The following is a 19,433-nucleotide window of genomic DNA, read 5'->3' on the forward strand; positions in this document are numbered from 1 at the left end:
ATGACATAAGAGAAACAACCGAAGCAATGAACATTTACCACCGTAAGGGGTGTGGAAAACACACATTTTTTTTAAAGACGAGTTTATTGTGGTTGTTTTTAAAACACATAAAATTGATTTACCTCAAAGTATATTTCAAGTCTTTTAAACATTTTTAAAAAGATTCTTTTGAAATGTTCTGTGTCAAGTTATATTGCCTGTATTATGTGCATTATGTGTGTGTACCAAGTGCCCGGTGCCTACAGAGGTCAGAAGATGGCATCAGATGCCCTGGAACTGGAATTACAGACACTTGTGAGTTGCCATGTGGGTGCTGGGAATCGAACCTGGATCCTCTTCAAGATCAACAAGTCCTCTTAAATGTGGAGCCATCTCTCCAACCCTGGCACAGTTGGTCTTCAGGTGGTATTAAAATACATTCACCATGACATGATCCAGCCATGACATTGCTTCTAATAGAAATCCTGATATCCTTTTAATTTCTGTTTTCTCTGTTGTGATCCATGTCATGGGGGGTTTGATGGATGTCTCTCCCTATGGAAGCTGAGGGCTGTAAAGATTGCTTCACAGGCGAGCTTTCTTCTCCTCCCATCCACACCCCCTTTTGGAGACCATTTTCACTTTAGTAACCCAGGCTGGCCATGAACTTGTGATCATTCTGCCTCGGCTACCCGAGTGCTGGGTTTCCAGGCCGCCCCATCCCACTTGGCCTCCCACCATTAACTGGAAAGCTACTGTCAACAGTTCTGAGTGGAAGCTGCTGAGGTCAGTCTCCAGGAGTCTCCTGGGAGAGCAAGCTCTGCCGCCAGAGTTCTCTTGCTTGCTTCTCCTATGTGGTTTGTGTTTATTTTTCTACTGTGCTGGAAAGTGACCCCAGGGCCTGCTGGCGCATGCCCTCCACCACCGAGTTACTTTACGTCCCCAGCCTCTTATGTTGTTTACCATGCTTCAAGAGGTCTCTGTGTTCTACCTGTGCTTGAGCATAGTGACCAGGTCAGTTCTGGGCTTTAAGAGGAGAGAGGAAGGAAGGGAACAAAATGAAGCTCATCTGACATAATATTCATCCCTCCCCCTGTCCCTCCTTGATATACTTCAATGTCGGATTATTTCATACATAAGGGAAACAGAGCCTCAAAAACACAAACTGTGCCACATGAGCTGTGCGACCATGGGATGTTTACAGTCCAGGGCTCCTCTTCTACCTTAATGAGACAGCTAGCTTTTGAATTTCTCAGTGATTCTCCTGTTTCTGCCTCCCATCTTTCCTGTAGAGTGCTGGGATTCCAGATGTGCACCTCGGTGTGTGTGTGTGCATGTGTATGTGCACGAGTGCGAGAGTGTGGAGGACTAAGTCAACTTCATTGGCCCTCAAAGAGATTAACCGACTCAAGGACAGGCCGCTTCAAGTAGCAATGTCAGGATTTGACTGAAAACAGCCTTCCCTTGAGCCCTGTGTTTTCATCCCCCACATGCCAATCATTCCTAGGTGGCAGAGAAACTGGAGACGCTGAAGAAACAGTATGACGAGAAGCTGGCACAGAAGGAGGAGCTTCGGAAGAGATCAGAAGAGATGGAGCTGAAGCTTGAGCGAGCAGGAATGTTGGTGTCGGGGCTAGCTGGTGAAAAGGCCCGATGGGAAGAGACTGTGCAGGTGACATGGGTCGTCCCGGTGGCTGCTCTCCCACGCCACTCAAGAGGTCTGTCTCCGTGCCCCCTGAGAGACAGTGGTTGGGGAAAACAAGGGTACATGGCTGTAGAAAATCGAGAGGAGAAATCCCTCCCCTTCTCACATTTGATGAGAAAATACAGGGAATGGTTTCCTGACCACGAAGGGTGAGTTCCATGAGAGAACTGGAAGGCTCTTGGTTTACAGCTTGTCTTCCTGAGAGATAACAGACAGGGGTCATCTTGTCTCTATTTCACTGAATTCCTGGCTCCTTGCAAGGGGCAGATCTTATCTGTAGCTAATTAGCACACACACACACATCACTGTCAGAGGCCAGGGCTCCAGAGTGATTGAGTTCTCAGCCCTCAGGGGCTTAGAAAGGGGAGACTAGCTTTGATCTAGTCCAGAATCAAAGGAGCAAAGGAGACTGTCTTCCAAAACACTCAGCTTATCTCCAAAGGTCTGAGGCCCCAGGCGCTTACACCTCCCTCTATACACCAGGGCCTGGAGGAGGATCTGGGTTACCTGGTGGGTGACTGTCTGATTGCTGCTGCTTTCTTGTCCTACATGGGACCCTTCCTGACCAACTACCGGGATGAGATTGTCAATCAAATCTGGATCAAGAAGGTGAGAAGGGCCCAGGGCGGGGGTGGGGTGGTAGTGGTGGGGGTTACAGGGAAGCACTTGTAGTGTGCAGGCAAGAGACAGAGCTGCTGGGCTCTGGCTGAATTTTCAGGTTTTTCTCTCCTCAGATCTGGGAGCTTCAAGTTCCCTGTTCACCTCGCTTTGCCATTGATAACTTCTTGACCAATCCCACCAAAGTCCGGGACTGGAACATCCAGGGGTTGCCCTCAGATTCCTTCTCTACTGAGAATGGCATCATTGTCACCAGGGGCAACAGGTGAGAGCCATGTTGGGGAGGGGAGAGGCAGGGGAGCAGCAGAGCCTGTCTTCTGACAGGGCTTCCTTTTTCAGGTGGGCCCTCATGATCGATCCTCAGGCCCAAGCCCTCAAATGGATTAAGAACATGGAAGGAAACCAGGTATCAGGCTGAGTGGTTGGCTGGGCTGCCCCAGGAGAGTCCCAAGCCTAGTCTTTTCTCAAGGTCCTGCTCTTGGCTCTTGTGGTCCTCCCTGCTGCTCTCATCCATCCGTCCGTTCGTCCCCTTGCTCTCTAGGGCCTTAAGATCATCGACCTGCAGATGCATGATTACCTTCGAGTTCTAGAACATGCCATCCAGTTTGGATTTCCAGTGCTACTCCAGAATGTGCAGGAGTATCTGGACCCCACGCTCAACCCAGTGCTCAACAAATCTGTAGCTCGAATTGGTCAGAGCCTAGCCTTATTGTGGTCTGGTCCTAGAGACGGTAGGGTGGGAAGTGGGGGCTCGTTCTGGCTAATCCCATGAATTAGCCTTAGTAAAGCCTTTAGAGCAGGCCGAGTCGAGTCACAGTCCTAGATGTAAGAGGGGACTGGGGCAGCAGCCTTACGGGTCCTCCCTCGGATGCAGGTGGTCGGATGCTGATGCGCATTGGTGACAAGGAGGTGGAATACAATCCCAATTTCCGTTTCTACCTCACCACCAAGCTCTCCAACCCCCACTACAGTCCAGAGACCTCAGCTAAGACCACCATTGTCAACTTTGCTGTAAAGGAGCAGGTAGATGAGGGCTGAAGCTAGGCCGAAGCAGGAAGGCTGGAGAGTCTGTAAGAAACACAGAAAAGGCCAAACTTGAGCAATGGGAGGACGAGGTCTTGGGAAGTCTAAAAGTGTGGCAAGGGGAGAAGCCATGGTCAGGGGAGCCTTACCCTGAGTCTTGACCTCCTCAGGGCCTAGAAGCCCAGCTGCTGGGCATTGTGGTTCGGAAGGAACGACCAGAGCTGGAGGAACAGAAGGATTCTCTGGTCATCAACATCGCTGCCGGAAAGAGAAAGCTCAAAGAACTGGAGGATGAAATCCTGCGGTGAGAATATCATCCCCACCACCACCACCACGCTCACCCACCATATCTGCTCCCAATGGGCATCCAACCAGCCTACCCCCACACACAACTAGCGCCCTAGGGGCCAAGAGGAATCCTTTCCCTCCAGTCAAGTCTTCAAATGCCTTGATCCGTGTGGCTCTCGTGTGTTTCCCCCCAGCTTGTTGAATGAGGCCACAGGCTCTCTGCTGGATGATGTGCAGCTGGTAAATACCCTTCAGACATCTAAGATAACGGCCACGGAGGTGACGGAGCAACTGGAGACCAGTGAGACCACAGAGATCAACATTGACTTGGCCCGAGAGGTGAACGTCTGTACCCTCCAGTCTGGCCACCGAGAAGCAACTTAAATCATGTTCACTTGAGACCCCTTCCTTCCTGAGCTCTCGGTTGTGGTTGTGCCTGCCCCTCTGTCATCCTGACTCTTTTTGACCCCAACAGGCTTATCGTCCATGTGCCCAGCGGGCCTCAGTGCTGTTCTTCGTGCTCAATGACATGGGGCGCATTGACCCCATGTACCAGTTCTCGCTGGACGCCTACATCGGCCTCTTCATCCTCAGCATCGACAAGAGCCATCGCAGCAATAAGCTGGAGGACCGCATTGAGTATCTGAACGACTACCACACCTATGCTGTCTACAGGTCTGAGGACCACGCACAAAGCAGGGGGCACTCGGGTGGCTGAAACTTCTCTCTATTTGTAGCATGGTGCCACGGCAGTGGTGGTGTTGAATACAAATTTGGGGGTAGGGGCTTGGAAAAGAGCTCAGTGGGTAAATCCCTTGGAAGCATGAAGGCTTGACTCTAGATCCCATGCACCCACATGAAAACCTGGGCACTCGCTGGGTAGCCCTGTACTCCGGAGGCAGAGGCAGGTGGATCTTTATGAGTTCAAGACCAACCTGGTCTACAGAGTGAGTTCCAGGACAGCCAAGGCTACACAGAGAGAAACCCTGTCTCACCACACCCCCAAAACAAAACCTAACAACCAACCAACAAACAAAAGCTGGGTACAGTGCTGTGTGCCTGTAATCCCAGCACTGGGGCGGGAAGGCAGGTGCCTGAACCATCCCAGGCAGCCAGCCTAGCTGAATTAAGGAGCTCTAGGTTCAGTGAGGGATCTTGCCTCAAAAAATAAAGTGGGGCGAAACTGAGGAAAGTTAATTGGCCTCTGTTTCTCCACATGCACTATGCATACATGCATACTCGCCACCACACATGAACACACACATAGATCTGCACACATACACACAACATCAATCCCCCTCCCTCTACCCTACCTCGCCCCTCCAGGTTGGGATTCAGGAGGTCCAGGGGGGAGGGTATATGATTCTACGCCTTTAATCAGCTTCCAGGGAGTTGTTGGTCCTGATCTATTTCATCTTTCATTTAATTTTTAAACCTTACATTTATCTACTAATTATTTGTGGTGGGCAGCTTGCACATGCCACAGCGCACGTATGCCACACCAAGCTTGTGGAGGTCAGAGGACAGATTGCAGGAATCCATTCTCTCTTTCCAGCTCGTGAGCTCTAGGGATGAAATTCAGGCCACCAGGCTTGGCAGCAAGCTTTTTAGCTGCCAAGCCACCACGGTCACCTGTGGATCACATTTTGAACAGCAGAGTCCTTAACTGCTCTTGCTGGACTCCTCTACAGACCCCTCAAGTACAGCTTGTTTCAGGTCAAATGTGTGATCCACCCTCTTTTACCAGGGTCCTCTTCTTTGAATGGCATGGCTACCAAGCCATGTCATACCCATGCCACCCCACACCATATCAGCAACTTGGAGTTACTGTAGTTGACCAGCTCCAGGCAGTTGCTGGGTTCTACTTATGCATATTTCTGCGCCCCACCCTTGGAGCACATTTTCACAGGAATTGCACAGCATCCCCCAGTAGGTTACTCTGCCCCGTGTCTCTCCTACTGTGCTCCAGTTGGTGTTGCCCCTGGCTTAAACTCTTTAGTGGTTGTTATGTCTTTTTTGTTTGTTTGTTTGTTTGTTTCTGAGACAGGGTTTCTCTGTGTAGCCCTGGCTTTCCTGGAACTCACTCTGTAGACCAGGCTGGCCTGGAACTCAGAAACCCACCTGCCTTTGCCTCCCAAGTGCTGGGATTAAAGGTGTGTGCCACCACTGCCCGGTGTAGTGGTTGTTATATCTTGAGGGATCCCTCAAACCCTCTGTGACCTGGCATCTACCTACCCCAGTTTCTCACCAGCTGCCTGGGCAGCGCTGCCAACTCTCAACCCTTACCTTTTCCCCATGGGCTTTCTTGCGCTGTGGGTCTTTCCTGGAACACTCAGTTCTTGCTCTCCTATCACTGGATAATCCCTACACACCTCAAGACACCTGCTCTCAGGATCAGACACAGCTGGGCACCATGCCTTCCAGTCCCTCGACACCACTTTGAGCTCATCATGACGGCCTCTGGGTCCCTGTGTCAGAGCACGAGGCCTCCCTGCTGAGCTGTAACTTCCTCAAGGATCTAGACTATAGCTTACTTATCTGTGTCTTTAGGGCTGCAAAGTGCCAAGCACGATAGTGAGAGAATAATCAATGTTTTGTTTTTAAATGGAACTAAATGCCTACTTATGGATGAACACAGAAAACTCAATCTCTCAAGGCCCCTGAGTCCTTGGTTGTTTCCAGGAAGTTTGGGTTAGAAGCTGATTATAGTCCTTCTGTGTAAGGCTCTGTGTGACCTTTGCACAGAGTATTTGTGCTGGGCATCTCGCCCCACATCCCTTTACCTCCTCCATCTTCCTTGTCCTCTTCTCCCAGGTATATCTGCCGAACCCTTTTTGAGCGCCACAAGCTTCTGTTCAGTTTTCACATGTGTGCCAAAATCCTAGAGACGTCTGGCAAGCTCAACATGGACGAGTACAACTTCTTCTTGCGTGGGGGTGTGGTGAGTTGGTTGGGGGGGCACTTCCCAGCATGGGGGTCAAAGTGGGGATGCTGCCAGTGTGGGAGACTCCAGAGTCAGAGCACAGGAGCATAGGCTTCCCAGGTGATCTACAGAAAGCCTCACTAGGACCACAAGGAGCACCTGGGGGTGTGGGGCTGACTTGTCATGTGACTCCTGGTACCTATGGCAAGCTGATCATCTGATCACCTCTTACATGAGACCCAGGTGTACTTGGCTGTCTTCCTTTAAAAAATTAAGAAAAAGTCAGGTGTTTCATGTACGTATAACCCCAGTGGGACAGAGAAAGATGAAGACAGATGGTCGGGATCCCAGGAGCTTACCACCCACCTAACCTAGCCTAGTCTAAACTGGCCAGCCTCCAGTTCAGGGAGAGATCTGATCTCAAGGGAATAAATAGAGAGCAATAGAAAAAGACACCCAACATCATTCTCTGGCCTTCACATACTTGCACACTTGCACATAGCAGAGATACATACATCACACACATATGCGTGTGCACACACACCAAAGGCGGAAAAACTCCAGATTTTTATTTAAAAGCAGGACAGACAGGAGAGGTCTGCCAACAGTGGGTTTGGAGCTATTTTTGCCACTAAACCACCAGAGGGCATCAGCCTCCTAAACTTTAACTTTTATGGGTATGGAATGCCACCCCCACCCATCCATCCCTCAGTAAAGGTGGTTTTGCATCCATCTTGGATTCCTGTCTCAGTCTCCTCACTCGGCATTCACTCTGCTTCACACAAAACCAACACCACACACACACACACACACACGCACACACGCACACACACACGCAGGGCAGGGGAAGAGATAATTTAAAATACATTTTATTTTTCATTAAAACATAGCAATTATACATTCTTATTGCGTAAGTGTGGCTTTTTTTTTTTTTTTTTTAAAGATAAGGCTCTTTATAGCTCAGGCTAGCCTAGAACTCACTCTATAGCCCAGGCTGACCTTGAATTCCTGGTAGTTCTCTTGCCTAGCCTGGCACCGGGCTGCTTTGGTCACAGGCACCATGCTTGCTATGAGGTGTTTTAGTAATGAAGACCCCCATACTCGGGAGACCCTTCCTCAAGCCTCCGGAATCTCGACCACCCAAAAATCACAAGAAACCATACCTGGATGCAATCAGCAGAGGTTTATTAGGGGAGGAGCCGGCGGTCAAAAACGACAAGCTTTTTAGCTCCAAGAGCAGGGTTTTTGGCCCTGAGTGATGGGTACCGGGGTCTTTTAAAGAGCAAAACCACAAACCAGGGGAGTGGGGAGGGGGTAAGAGGTTGCCAAGGATACATAACATGAGAATAGTGATACATTCCAAAGAAACCCACCCTGAAAGGTTAATGGCCATTGAAATTACCCAGTACAATCATTTTCTCAAAAATGTGGTTTCACCAAGTCACTGCCCTACCTTGTCATTTATCAACTATTTATTCTCACTAGCTCCAGCTGTAAAGCCACAGTCCTGTCATTGTGTTTTTACCACCTGAATGACTTTCACTCCTTACAGCCAGTTCCTGGAACTGGCCTGGCTTGTTTCAGAGAAAATTTTCCATGTCCCTAAAAGAACTTAAGAGGCATCTATATATGTACATATTCTATAAAAATGATTTTTATAATTTTTCATTCTTCAGTAACAGCACATGTACACCCACACATACGTGCGTGCGTGCATTCGTGCATGCTTTCGTGTGTGAGGTGACCAGATCAGTTGCCTTTTTTCTTGTTGTTTTGCTTTATTTTAGGAACTCTCCTTTTGAGGGTTCCAGGCATCTCGTCTCTCTTCCCCAAGGTTCTGGATCGGGAGGGCCAAATGGACAACCCATGTACTAGCTGGCTGGCAGATGCCTACTGGGATAACATCACAGAGCTGGACAAACTGACCAACTTCCATGGGCTCATGAACTCCTTTGAGCAGTACCCAAGGGATTGGCACCTGTGGTATACCAACTCTTCCCCGGAGAAGGCCATGCTGCCAGGTAGGTGCTGGGCTGCCAGCCTCTGCCTCTTTGAAGCCTGTTTTCCCTTCCTTTTATCCACCCCACCCCTGCACAAATGCAGCCCCTGAAGATTCCTTCCAGACTCCACTCTGAGGCCGCTGTTCTCTCCTCGGCAGGCGAGTGGGAGAATGCCTGTAATGAGATGCAGCGGATGCTGATTGTGCGCTCCCTGCGTCAGGACCGCGTGGCGTTCTGTGTTACTTCCTTCATTGTGTCCAACCTTGGCTCTCGATTCATTGAACCACCTGTGCTAAACATGAAAGCGGTCCGTGGCTCCGCCTTCTTGCCCACGCAGCCCAGCTGCCCCTGCCTCTCCACACCCTGCCGGAGCTTCCCTCCCCTCGGTCCTGACACCACCCCTGTGCTTCCAGGTGATGGAGGACTCTACTCCGCGGTCCCCACTAGTATTCATCCTGTCCCCCGGTGTGGACCCCACCAGCGCTCTGCTTCAGCTGGCAGAGCACACAGGCATGGCCCACCGATTCCATGCCCTGTCCCTGGGCCAGGGCCAGGCCCCCATTGCTGCTCGGCTCCTTCGAGAGGGTGTGAATCAAGGTTAGTATCCCTCTTGGTTAGGTCACTGTTGTTGTGATGAAACACTCTGGCTGAAAGCAACTTGGGGAGGGTTGGGAAGTTCCATATAACTGTGAGTAAAATATATATTATAATCAAAAGCACTGAGGGCAGGAACTCAAGCAGGCAGGAACCTGGAGGCAGGAGCTGAAGCAGAAGCCCATGGAGGGGTGCTGCTTACTGGCTTGTTCATCATGGCTTACTCATCCTGCTTTCTCATAGAACCCAGGAGTATTCTGCCCATGGATGGCCCTATCCACAATGGGCCAGGCCCTCCCCCACCCATCATTAATAAAATACTTTGCCAGCTTGCCTACAGCCAGATCTTATGGGGGCATTTTCTCAGTTGAGGCTCCCTCCTCTCTGATGGCCCTAGCGTGTGTCAGTTGACATAAAACTAGCCAGCACAGTGTCCATCTTTCCTGTTCACTGTCTGCTTCCCAAGAACTTCCCAGCCCCAGCCTCACTGCTATGATTTTGGTTCCTGCTTTTCTAGAAATTCCAGAAACACATTGGGCATTTAATATCAGCTCACTTCCTTGCAGGACACTGGGTGTTCCTAGCAAACTGCCACCTGTCACTGTCTTGGATGCCTAATCTGGACAAGTTGGTGGAGCAACTGCAGGTGGAGGACCCTCATCCTTCCTTCCGTCTGTGGCTCAGCTCTAGCCCTCACCCAGACTTTCCAATCTCCATCCTGCAGGCCAGCATCAAGATGACTACAGAGCCACCAAAGGTATAGTGACCATAGAGCCGGGATCACCTGTGCTGCAGCTTACCTCTCAGCACCAAAGAAAGGTCGACGCCTTAATGGCAACATACCTTTCTCTGACTTTGGTGGTTTCCTAAAACCCCCAGCTCCCTTCTGGGTGTCAGACTTCCAGAACACAACGACAGAACATTTCTTTTTTTTTTTTTTTTTTTTTTTTTTTTTTTTTTTTTTTTTTTTTTTTTTTTGGTTTTTCGAGACAGGGTTTCTCTGTGTAGCCCTGGCTGTCCTGGAACTCACTCTGTAGACCAGGCTGGCCTCGAACTCAGAAATCCGCCTGCCTCTGCCTCCCAAGTGCTGGGATTAAAGGCGTGCGCCACCACCGCCCGGCGACAGAACATTTCTTGAGTGATTATTATGTGCCAGGCTCCCTCCTAACGCCTTCACATTTATTAACTCATTTCACACGCACACCACACCAGGTAAGAGGTGCTCCTCCTACTTTGCAGGTAGTACTCTGAGGCCCAAAAGGTAAGTTAGTCCTGCAGAGCCACCCTGGGGCAAAGCCCTGCCTCCTAGGAGCGTGACCTCCTAAGTTTTCCCTTCTTGCCATGGAAAGCCCCGCCATCTTGTCCCCTTTCTGTGCACAAGTTCATGCCTCCTAGACCTCAGCCTCACTCTCCTTCCAGCTCTCTTGAGAATTTTGTCTTTAATCTCACAAGTTCACTGCTGAATACAATGATATTAAATACAATAAACACTGACCTTTTAAAACCCATTTTTATCGCTGGGTGGTGGTGGGGCAACACACAATGCTCAGGAGGCAGAGACAGGTGGATCCCTGAGTCTGAGGCCAGCATGGTTTACAGGATGAGTTCCAGGACAGCCAGGGCTACACAGTGAAGCCCTATCTCCAAATAAACAGATAAAACAATAAACAAGCAAAGGAATAAATCTGTTCTTGTCACTACATTGCCACACCCACAGGACCCCCACCCCCCCCCACCCCGGACACTTAAGCTATTTGGAAGGCTGTTTTGTGTTTGTTTGTTGTGATCATTTATTTTACTACTGAGCTACTGAGCTATACATCCAGTTGTTGGTTGTTTGAGAGTGGGTTTTGCTGTGTGGTCCAGCCTGGCCTCAACCTTGCCATCATTTTACCTTGGCCTCCTAGGTGCTGGGATGACAGCTGGGTGAAGCCACTGCCATCCTGGCTTGCTTACTTTGGTGGCTTCTTTTTGCTTGTAGTTAAGATCAAAATCTCTTTTTTACCAGTTTATAAAAAAACAACGAGAGAGGTCTGAGAGATGGCCCAGTGGTTAAGAGCATCCATTTGCCTTTCCTTTCCCAGCAGTCACAGGGAAGCTCACAACCGCCCCAGCCCAGGGGGATCCACTACCCTTCTCTGGCTTCCTTGGGTGCTGTGTGCATATGTGGCACAGACAAACATACACATCAAATAAAAAGAAGGATTGCTAACGATCTCAAACAAGAGCCAGGCCCAGGCGCACGCCTTTAATCCCTGCCCGTGGGAGACAGAGGCAGGTGGATCTCTGTGAGTTCAAGGCCAGCCTGGTCTACAGAGTGAGTTCCAGGACAGGCAGGGCTACACAGAGAAACCCTGTCTCGAAAAAAAAAAAAAATTTTTTTTTTAAATACAAAATCCACACATTGAGGCCACTCTTTAAGATGTACACAACAAATTCTATTTGAACATACTTGGGAACTTTTCCTTATCCTGTCCCTTCTGGGCCATCTGCCTCCCCGAATACTAGGACTAAAGGTGTGCACCACCCCCACCTGGCCTGGCCCCGCCTCTTTTATTAACGCTGTTTTTTTTTTTTTTTTTTTTTTTTATATATCTCAGGAGCGAGTCCTTGGTTCATCTTTCTCATTCTCCATTGCCACTGGTGCTTTATGGGGAAAAGTTCTTTTCCTGGTTTCACCTCCAGCCCCCAAGCTCAGGTCTAGGGCTGCATCGCCTCCTGAGGAAGCGTTTTTACCTGCTGTATGAGCCTCTGAATTCCCACAAGAAGGCATTGGTGTCTTTGTTCACTAGGTTATCATCCCACCTTTGCCGTGGGTAAAGCTATATTTTTTTTCACACGTTTAGTGTTAAAATAGTTGTCAAGCACGTATGAGGCTCTGGATCCCACCTCTAGCACAGGGAAGAAATGTAAAATTGACCTTTTTATTTTAAAATAAGGCAGGTCTCATATAGTCCAGGCTGGCCTTGAACTCACTGTGTAATCAGTGATAATCTTGAATGCCTGACCCCCCCTGCCTCTGTCAGGAATGTGCCCTCCTAGGGTGTGCCTTTATGCCTGGCTGTTTTACACTTCTTTTCTGCCATTAAAAATATTCTGAGCCACCGGGCAGTGGTGGCGCACACCTTTAATCCCAGCACTTGGGAGGCAGAGGCAGGAGGATTTCTGAGTTCCAGGACAGCCTGGTCTACAGAGTTCTAGGACAGCCAGGGCTACACTGAGAAACCCTGTCTTGAAAAAACAAAAAACAAACAACAAAAGGTATTCTGAAAGCCTGGGAGGTGGCACACACATTTGATCCTTGCAATCATTTGGGGCAGGGCAGAGGCCTTTGATTACAGCATTCATTTGGAGGCAGAGGCAGGTGGATCTCTGTGAGTTTGAGACCAGCCTGGTCTACAAAGGAAGTCTAGGACAGCCAGGGCTAAAGAGTAACCTTGTCTCAAAAACAAAACAAAAGTATTCTGTACATGTTTTCAAAATGTCAAACATCCCATAAATCTGTCACTAATATAACAAAAGTCCTGCCTCCCTTTTTATGAATGAGATTGGGAATTGAACCCAGAACCTTGGTATCATTTATGTATGTATGTATGTATGTATGTATGTATGTATGTATGTATGTTTACTTACTGTGTAGGGGGAGGGGGAGAGAGAGGGAGGGAGGCAGGCAGGGAGGGAGGGAGGGAGGAAGGGAGGGAGGGACAGGAGACAGAAGACATTGACAGTGCAAGAGTCAGCTTTTAACTGCCACTCTGTGTGCCAAGATTGAATTCATGTCGTCAACTTGGTGCCAAGCCCCTTTACCCACTGAACCATCTTATTGGCCCCTTGTCTTTGACAAATCATTTCTTGGGCCGCATCCCGTAGCTAAGCCTATGAGCGATTTCCAAGAAGGCTTCTTTGCTGCAGATGTGGGCCCTTCCACCATCTGCAAGCCTAGTGAGTGAGAGTAGTTCAGGGTTTATCTGTTGGAGCTGGATGACTGGAGCACGTGAGATGAGTTAGTAGGAAAAGGCATTTGCTGCCCAACCTAAATTTATTGCCTTGGGTCGACATGGTGGATGTGGAGAACCAGCTCCCATAAAGTGTCCTCTGACTTCCACACCCCAAAACCCATCTTTGAAAATGGCCTGACTTCCTGATTTTCCTGCCTCCACTTCCTGAGTGCTGGGATCCCAGGCAGGCACTACCATGTAATCCAGGTTTATGTGTGCTTGTGGAATACTTATAACCCTAGCACCCATTCTATACATTCAAAGCCAGCCTAAGTTACGAAAGACTGTCTTAAACAAAAATAAGCCAGGTGGTGGTAGCTCACACCTTAGTCTCAGCATTTAGGAGACAGAAGCAGGTGGATCTCTAAATGTTCAGAGCCAGCCTGGTCTAAAGAGTGCCTTTAGGACACTCAAGGACAGTCAAGGCTACACAGTGAAACCCTGTCCCAAAAGTAAAATAAGATAAATAAAAATTGAAAAAAAAAAAAAAAAAAAAAAAAAAGCCAGGTGGTATTGGCCTTTGATCCCAGCACTTGGGAGGCAGAGGTGGGCAGATTTCAACACCAGCCTGGTCTACAGAGAGAGTTCTAGAACAGCCAGAGCCACACAGTGAAACCCTGTCTCAAAAAGCCAGAGGAAGAAGAGGAAGAGGAGGAGGAGGAGAAAGAGGAGGAGGAAGTGGGAAGGCAAACTAGGGGCTGGAGAGATGACTCTGTAGCTGAGAGCACTTGCAGAGGACCTGGCTCAATCCCCACGGCCCACGTGCTCACAGCATCCTAACCCCAGTTCCAGGACATCTAAAGCTGCTTCTGACTTTCGCAGAACCAAGCATGCACGTGGTGCACATCACACACACAGGCAAAACATTCACATACAAAACGAACAAATCTTTTTAAAATGATTTCACTTTGAAAAAATACATAAAAAACAACGTTGGTATTTTCTTTGAAGGGTGTTTTCTCAGTCTTGCCACCTCTCCAGACCCAGAAGCCATTGTTTGAATAGTGTAATTTTCTTAATAATTTCAACACAAAATAATGTGTCACAAATATCACTATACCATATGATCTCTGTTCCCACTAAGTGCTGTACCTCATACACTGTGGTCCTAATATACATCCTAATCTCGCCAGTGGTATGTTTTATCTTTTTTCTTTCATTTTTTTTGGGGGGGTTTTTCTGAGACAGGGTTTCTCTGTATAGCCCTGGCTGTCCTGGAACTCACTCTGTAGACCAGGCTGGCCTCGAACTCAGAAATCTGCCTGCCTCTGCCTCCCAAGTGCTGGGATTAAAGGCGTGCGCCACCACTGCCCAGCTTGGTTCATCTTTTTTCTATTTTTATTTTTTGAGACTAGGTGTCTCTGTGTAGCCCTGGCTGTCCTGGAACTTACTTTGTAGACCAGGCTGGCCTCAAACTCAGAGAGATCCACCTGCCTCTTGAGTGCTAGGATTAAGGTATATACTGCCACACCTTCTGCCTTTTTGTTTGCTTTTTTCCTTTCCTTTTCTCCTTTTGCTATGTAGCCCAGGCTGGCCTGGAGCCCATGATCCTATTTTGGTTTCCCAAGGGTACCCCCATACTTGCAATTTCACAATTCCATATATGTATATATGTATGTATGTGTGTGTGTATGTATATGTATGTATATATGTCTGTATGAGTGTGTGTATGTATGTGTGTATATGTATGTATGTTGTATGTATGTATGTATGTTGTGTGTATATGTATGTATGTTGTGTGTATGTATGTATGTTGTGTGTATGTATGTATTCCCCTCAGTTGCAATAGACAGGCAGTTAAGCTCAGTGGTAGAATATTTTTCTGGCACAAACGAGTCTTTGAGATCTAATCCCCAACATTGAAATAAAACAAGTAACAATGAGAGAGTTTAACGTGGAGGAAGGGCTGGTTCTGTAGCGCACATCTGTAATCCTAGTACTGTCAAGAAGGCAGGAAGACACCTCTGAGTTCCAGGTCCACCTGGTCTATGTAGCAATTCCAGACCAGTCAGAGCTACACAATGAGAACTTGTCTCCAAAACAGGAGGGGGGGGAGGGCTGAGGTGTGGCTCAGTGGCAGAGTCATTATGCCTCACATGCTGAAGCCCAAGGTTCAGCGTCCAGTACTAGCTCCCCCTAAATAAATGATGACAAGGATGATGATGGAGAACATAGGATTACTAGTGGCATGGCATACACGCTCAGTGTAGAAAGGTACCCACCCTGTGAATGAGCATCTGTCTGGGGATGCAGAGCAGAGGCTGGTCCTGTTCAGTTCCTTTCATTCCTACAGCCAGGGCCTTTGTGCAGAGCCTCCTCCACAGCTGCCCCCATATGATGTTGCTGGTGGCAGGGTTGAGCATGACAAACATCACCCTGTAGTTCCTTGTCCTCAGGGTCTAAAGGCCAACATGACGCGTCTGTACCAACTGATGACAGAGGCACAGTTTACGCGCTGCTCCAAGCCTGCCAAGTATAAGAAGCTGCTGTTTGCACTCTGCTTCTTCCACTCCATATTACTGGAGCGCAAAAAATTTTTACAGCTTGGCTGGAATATTATTTATGGCTTCAATGACTCTGATTTTGAGGTTTGTGCTAACCGGGGTTGAGGTGGGGGGGTCTCCTGGACCAGCCCTTTCTTCTTGTACTTCATGCCCATGGCTCCTTTGTGGGAATATTGGCTGCCAGGAAGCTGATGTTAAACCCCCACCAGGAGAATTCTCCCCATAACTGTATGTCTTGGGGGCTTGGGCTGCACACAGGTGTCAGAGAACCTGCTGAGCCTCTATCTGGATGAGTATGAGGAGACGCCCTGGGATGCTCTCAAATACCTCATTGCTGGTGTCAACTATGGGGGACACGTCACGGATGACTGGGATCGGCGTCTGCTCACCACCTATATCAATGATTATTTCTGTGACCTGAGCCTGACAACTCCCTCCTACCGGTGAGGGAGCGGGGTAACACTGCGGTGAGACGGGGGTTACACTGAGTAAGGAGTGAAAGGGTACAAACAGACCAGGGGCCAGGGCTAAGCATTGTATGTGTGTGCGCACATGTGCACGTGCGCCCCTGTGCACAGAGACTATGAGGTTGAAAGGAATGGAATTTGTGAAATCGGGAGGCAGCATGAGCTGGGGCCATGAGCTGGACAAATGGGGCTGCACTGAGACTGGGGTCTAGGCTTTGCAGGGAAGCTCAGGGCCTGCAGTCTGCTGATTCTCTGCTGTGGCTGCCCAGGTTGTCTGTACTGGACACTTACTACATCCCGAAGGATGGGAGCTTAGCCTCCTACAAAGAATATATCAGCATGCTGCCTAGTATGGACCCCCCTGAGGCCTTTGGCCAGCACCCCAATGCTGACGTGGCCTCCCAGATCACCGAGGCCCGAACTCTCTTTGAGACTCTGCTTTCCCTGCAACCCCAAATCACACCCACCAGGATTGGCGGTCAGAGCCGAGAAGAGAAGGTAGGAAGAGAGGATGTTCTGGGGAAGGGCATGTTGAGGAAGGGCAGCCTAGTCCTGAGCTTCTGCCTCCCTAGGTCCTAGAGTTGGCTGCTGATGTGAAGCAGAAGATTCCTGAGATGATCGACTATGAGGGGACCCGGAAGTTGCTGGCTCTTGACCCTTCCCCACTCAATGTGGTCCTCCTGCAGGAGATCCAGAGATATAACAAACTGATGAAAACCATCTTGTATGACGGGAGGAACACTGTAGAACGTGGGAGGGGAAGGAGAACCCCCCCTCCACCCCCCCACCCCCCCACCCCCGGCTCATGGTTGGGATGGTTCTCCCAGGCCTGCAGCTCTTTAATGGTCTACCACTACCCACCTCCATCTACCCAGGTTCTCACTGACAGACTTAGAGAAGGGCATCCAGGGCCTCATCGTCATGTCTACAAGCCTGGAAGAGATTTTCAATTGCATATTTGATGCTCATGTCCCCCCGCTCTGGGGAAAGGCAAGCTCCCACCCCTGTCAATCCTAACCCTGAACCTTCTCTTCACTTCAGTCTCAGGAGGCATATAGCAGACTTCAAAGACCCTGGGGTTCCAATCCAGATAGATTCAAGGTGTTGAGATCTGGCTCTGCCCTTCACTGCCTACAGACCTTAACAGATGTAGTCACATTAATTTCTGCAAGGATATTTCGAGGATACCCCCTCCTCAACTACTGTGCGTGGTACTCAATAAGTACCTGGTCACTGCAGAGCAAGCATCCCTCATTGAAAAGTCAGAAATATGAAACTTTCTGAGCGCCAAACACAATGCTCAAAGGTTTCAGATTATTAATTTTCAAATGAGGGAGCCTCAACCAATAGTCTATGCAAATATTCCACGCACACTGTGAAAGACCCATGAGAAGGCTGGAGAGATGGCTTGGTGGTTACGAGCACAGACTGCTCTTCCAGAGGTCCTGAGTTCAATTCCCAGCAACTACATGGTGGCTCACAACCATCTGTAATGAGATCTTCTGCTCTCTTCTGGTATGTCTGAAGACAGCTACAGTGTACTCATATACATAAAACAAATACATACTTCTTAAAAAAAAAAAAGAAGAAGAAGAAGAAAAGAAAAAACCCATGAGAAATCTGAAACTCTTCTGGCCCCGTGCATTTTGGATGAAGGATAATCTTTTAAGTAGTTGCTATTTTATGCTTCCCCACCCCCACCCCGAGTTAACTTTTGGAGAGCTTTGGCCAACAGTAGTCGCCTAGCGGCTGGTGCCCCAGCTGTTCTTAATACTTAGGGGAAAGCATTACAAACAAGGCACACATGCACTTCCTCCTGTCTCAGGTATATCCTTCACAAAAGCCCTTGGCAGCGTGGACCCGGGACCTGGCTGTGCGCGTGGAACAGTTTGAAACGTGGGCCAGCAGAGCCCGCCCTCCGGTACTCTTCTGGCTTTCTGGCTTCACTTTTCCTACTGGTTTCCTCACTGCGGTACTGCAGTCTGCAGCTCGCCAAAACAACGTGAGTGTCCTGAGCCGGGAGGCAGCCTAGGAACATGTATTGGTTCTCTTCCTTGGGGGCCTTCTTCACTGTCGCCTTCAATCCACAGATTTCAGTGGACAGCCTCTCTTGGGAGTTTATAGTTTCCACTGTGGACGACAGCAACCTGGTGTATCCACCCAAGGTGGGGAGGTGGATGAGCTCGGGATGAGGAGGGAAATGGAAGAAAAAAGTGGGAAGTTAATTGGGGAGAAGAGAACAGAGGAATTAGGTCAAAGGTATTGTCAACTTAGGGTCTTTCCCCCAACTCGGTCTCGGTCTCTCTCCAGGATGGCGTCTGGGTTCGGGGCCTGTACTTGGAGGGTGCTGGCTGGGACCGAAAGAACTCTTGTTTAGTGGAGGCCGAGCCCATGCAGCTGGTCTGCCTCATGCCCACCATCCACTTCCGTCCAGCAGAGAGCCGAAAGAAAAGTGCCAAGGGTGGGAAACTGTCTCCTTCCCATCCCTTGTTTGGATACTTAATCCACCCTCTCTGCTCCAGTCCTCAAATGCACCTGCTCTGATCTTCCAGGCTCCAGAATCTGACTTCTTTTCTTCTCCCGTAGGCATGTACTCCTGTCCCTGCTATTATTATCCCAACCGGGCAGGCAGCGCAGATCGAGCCTCCTTTGTCATAGGCATCGATCTCCGATCTGGAGCCATGACATCTGATCACTGGATTAAGAGGGGCACTGCTCTACTGATGAGCCTGGACAACTGACGAACCCTTTTTTCCTGTTTGAGAGGGGTCTGAAGCCTTAGGACCTTGAACTAAAGCTGGAATTCCCAGGCTTTGATCTTAGCTGAATCCAGCATCTAATGATGCCCTGACGGTACCTAGTGGTGCTGGCGGTAAAGGTGGAAGACTTGTATTGGAACTCAGCGCAGTAAAACACGTGCAAAAACAAGCCCCAAGTCTCTCAATGGAATGATGGTGTTTGAGTGTGTGTTGTGGGTGGAGGAAACCGGAGGAGGGAGGGAAGCTGAGACTTACTACTGGAAAGGACCTGCTACAGTCAGAACTGAGAGGGGGAAGTGGGGTGGCCTCTAGAGGAGGCGTGGCCTTGAACTACTTGCCCTCCAGGCCTAAAGGAGGTGTGACTAATTCTCCAGGGAAGGATTTGAGCAGGCGGGGCGGGGCTTGCTTTGGAAGGGCGCGGGATCCAAATGGAATAGAGATTTGTCAGGTAAGGGTCGGGGATGGGCTCTATACACTGCACCCTAACTAAGCCTTGCAATCCTTACTCGGAATTTTCGTCTGACACTACAGCTGAGGGGAGCCGGACCGAGGGCAGGGCGGAGCCGGAGAGAGGG

At 49.3% G+C, this 19,433-nt stretch overlaps 1 protein-coding gene and 1 long non-coding RNA gene across 7 annotated transcripts in view; one reads left to right on the forward strand and one right to left on the reverse strand.

Moving 5' to 3' along the window:
* Dnah2 (dynein axonemal heavy chain 2) overlaps nt 1-19,027 on the forward strand; it is a 121,417-nt gene extending 102,390 nt beyond the window's left edge. For 2 of the 6 annotated variants that reach the window (XM_076936524.1, XM_076936528.1), the window contains exons 65-87: nt 1,487-1,651; nt 2,168-2,293; nt 2,419-2,567; nt 2,642-2,708; nt 2,844-2,994; nt 3,177-3,325; nt 3,496-3,629; nt 3,808-3,952; nt 4,089-4,288; nt 6,428-6,554; nt 8,371-8,557; nt 8,695-8,843; nt 8,950-9,133; nt 9,697-9,887; nt 15,525-15,716; nt 15,891-16,075; nt 16,369-16,597; nt 16,672-16,823; nt 16,975-17,089; nt 17,925-18,101; nt 18,190-18,264; nt 18,410-18,560; nt 18,686-19,027. In XM_076936524.1, the coding sequence (XP_076792639.1) occupies nt 1,487-1,651; nt 2,168-2,293; nt 2,419-2,567; nt 2,642-2,708; nt 2,844-2,994; nt 3,177-3,325; nt 3,496-3,629; nt 3,808-3,952; nt 4,089-4,288; nt 6,428-6,554; nt 8,371-8,557; nt 8,695-8,843; nt 8,950-9,133; nt 9,697-9,887; nt 15,525-15,716; nt 15,891-16,075; nt 16,369-16,597; nt 16,672-16,823; nt 16,975-17,089; nt 17,925-18,101; nt 18,190-18,264; nt 18,410-18,560; nt 18,686-18,840 (3,555 nt within the window). In that variant the 3' untranslated portion in view covers nt 18,841-19,027. Of the gene's footprint in view, nt 1-1,486; nt 1,652-2,167; nt 2,294-2,418; nt 2,568-2,641; nt 2,709-2,843; nt 2,995-3,176; nt 3,326-3,495; nt 3,630-3,807; nt 3,953-4,088; nt 4,289-6,427; nt 6,555-8,370; nt 8,558-8,694; nt 8,844-8,949; nt 9,134-9,696; nt 9,888-15,524; nt 15,717-15,890; nt 16,076-16,368; nt 16,598-16,671; nt 16,824-16,974; nt 17,615-17,924; nt 18,102-18,189; nt 18,265-18,409; nt 18,561-18,685 lie in introns of those variants that run through there. The other 4 variants (XM_076936526.1, XM_076936525.1, XM_076936527.1 and 1 more) reach the window with 4 other exon arrangements.
* On the reverse strand, nt 3,232-6,113 carry LOC143442771 (uncharacterized). Its single transcript, XR_013111248.1, has 3 exons — nt 5,900-6,113; nt 3,475-3,546; nt 3,232-3,370 (listed from the first exon to the last, which is right to left on the reverse strand). It is a non-coding gene; the product is annotated as an uncharacterized LOC143442771 (long non-coding RNA).
* Nucleotides 19,028-19,433: the final 406 nt, after the last annotated feature.

Source organism: Arvicanthis niloticus, chromosome 6 (assembly GCF_011762505.2).
Source record: "Arvicanthis niloticus isolate mArvNil1 chromosome 6, mArvNil1.pat.X, whole genome shotgun sequence".
Lineage (NCBI taxonomy): Eukaryota > Metazoa > Chordata > Mammalia > Rodentia > Muridae > Arvicanthis > Arvicanthis niloticus.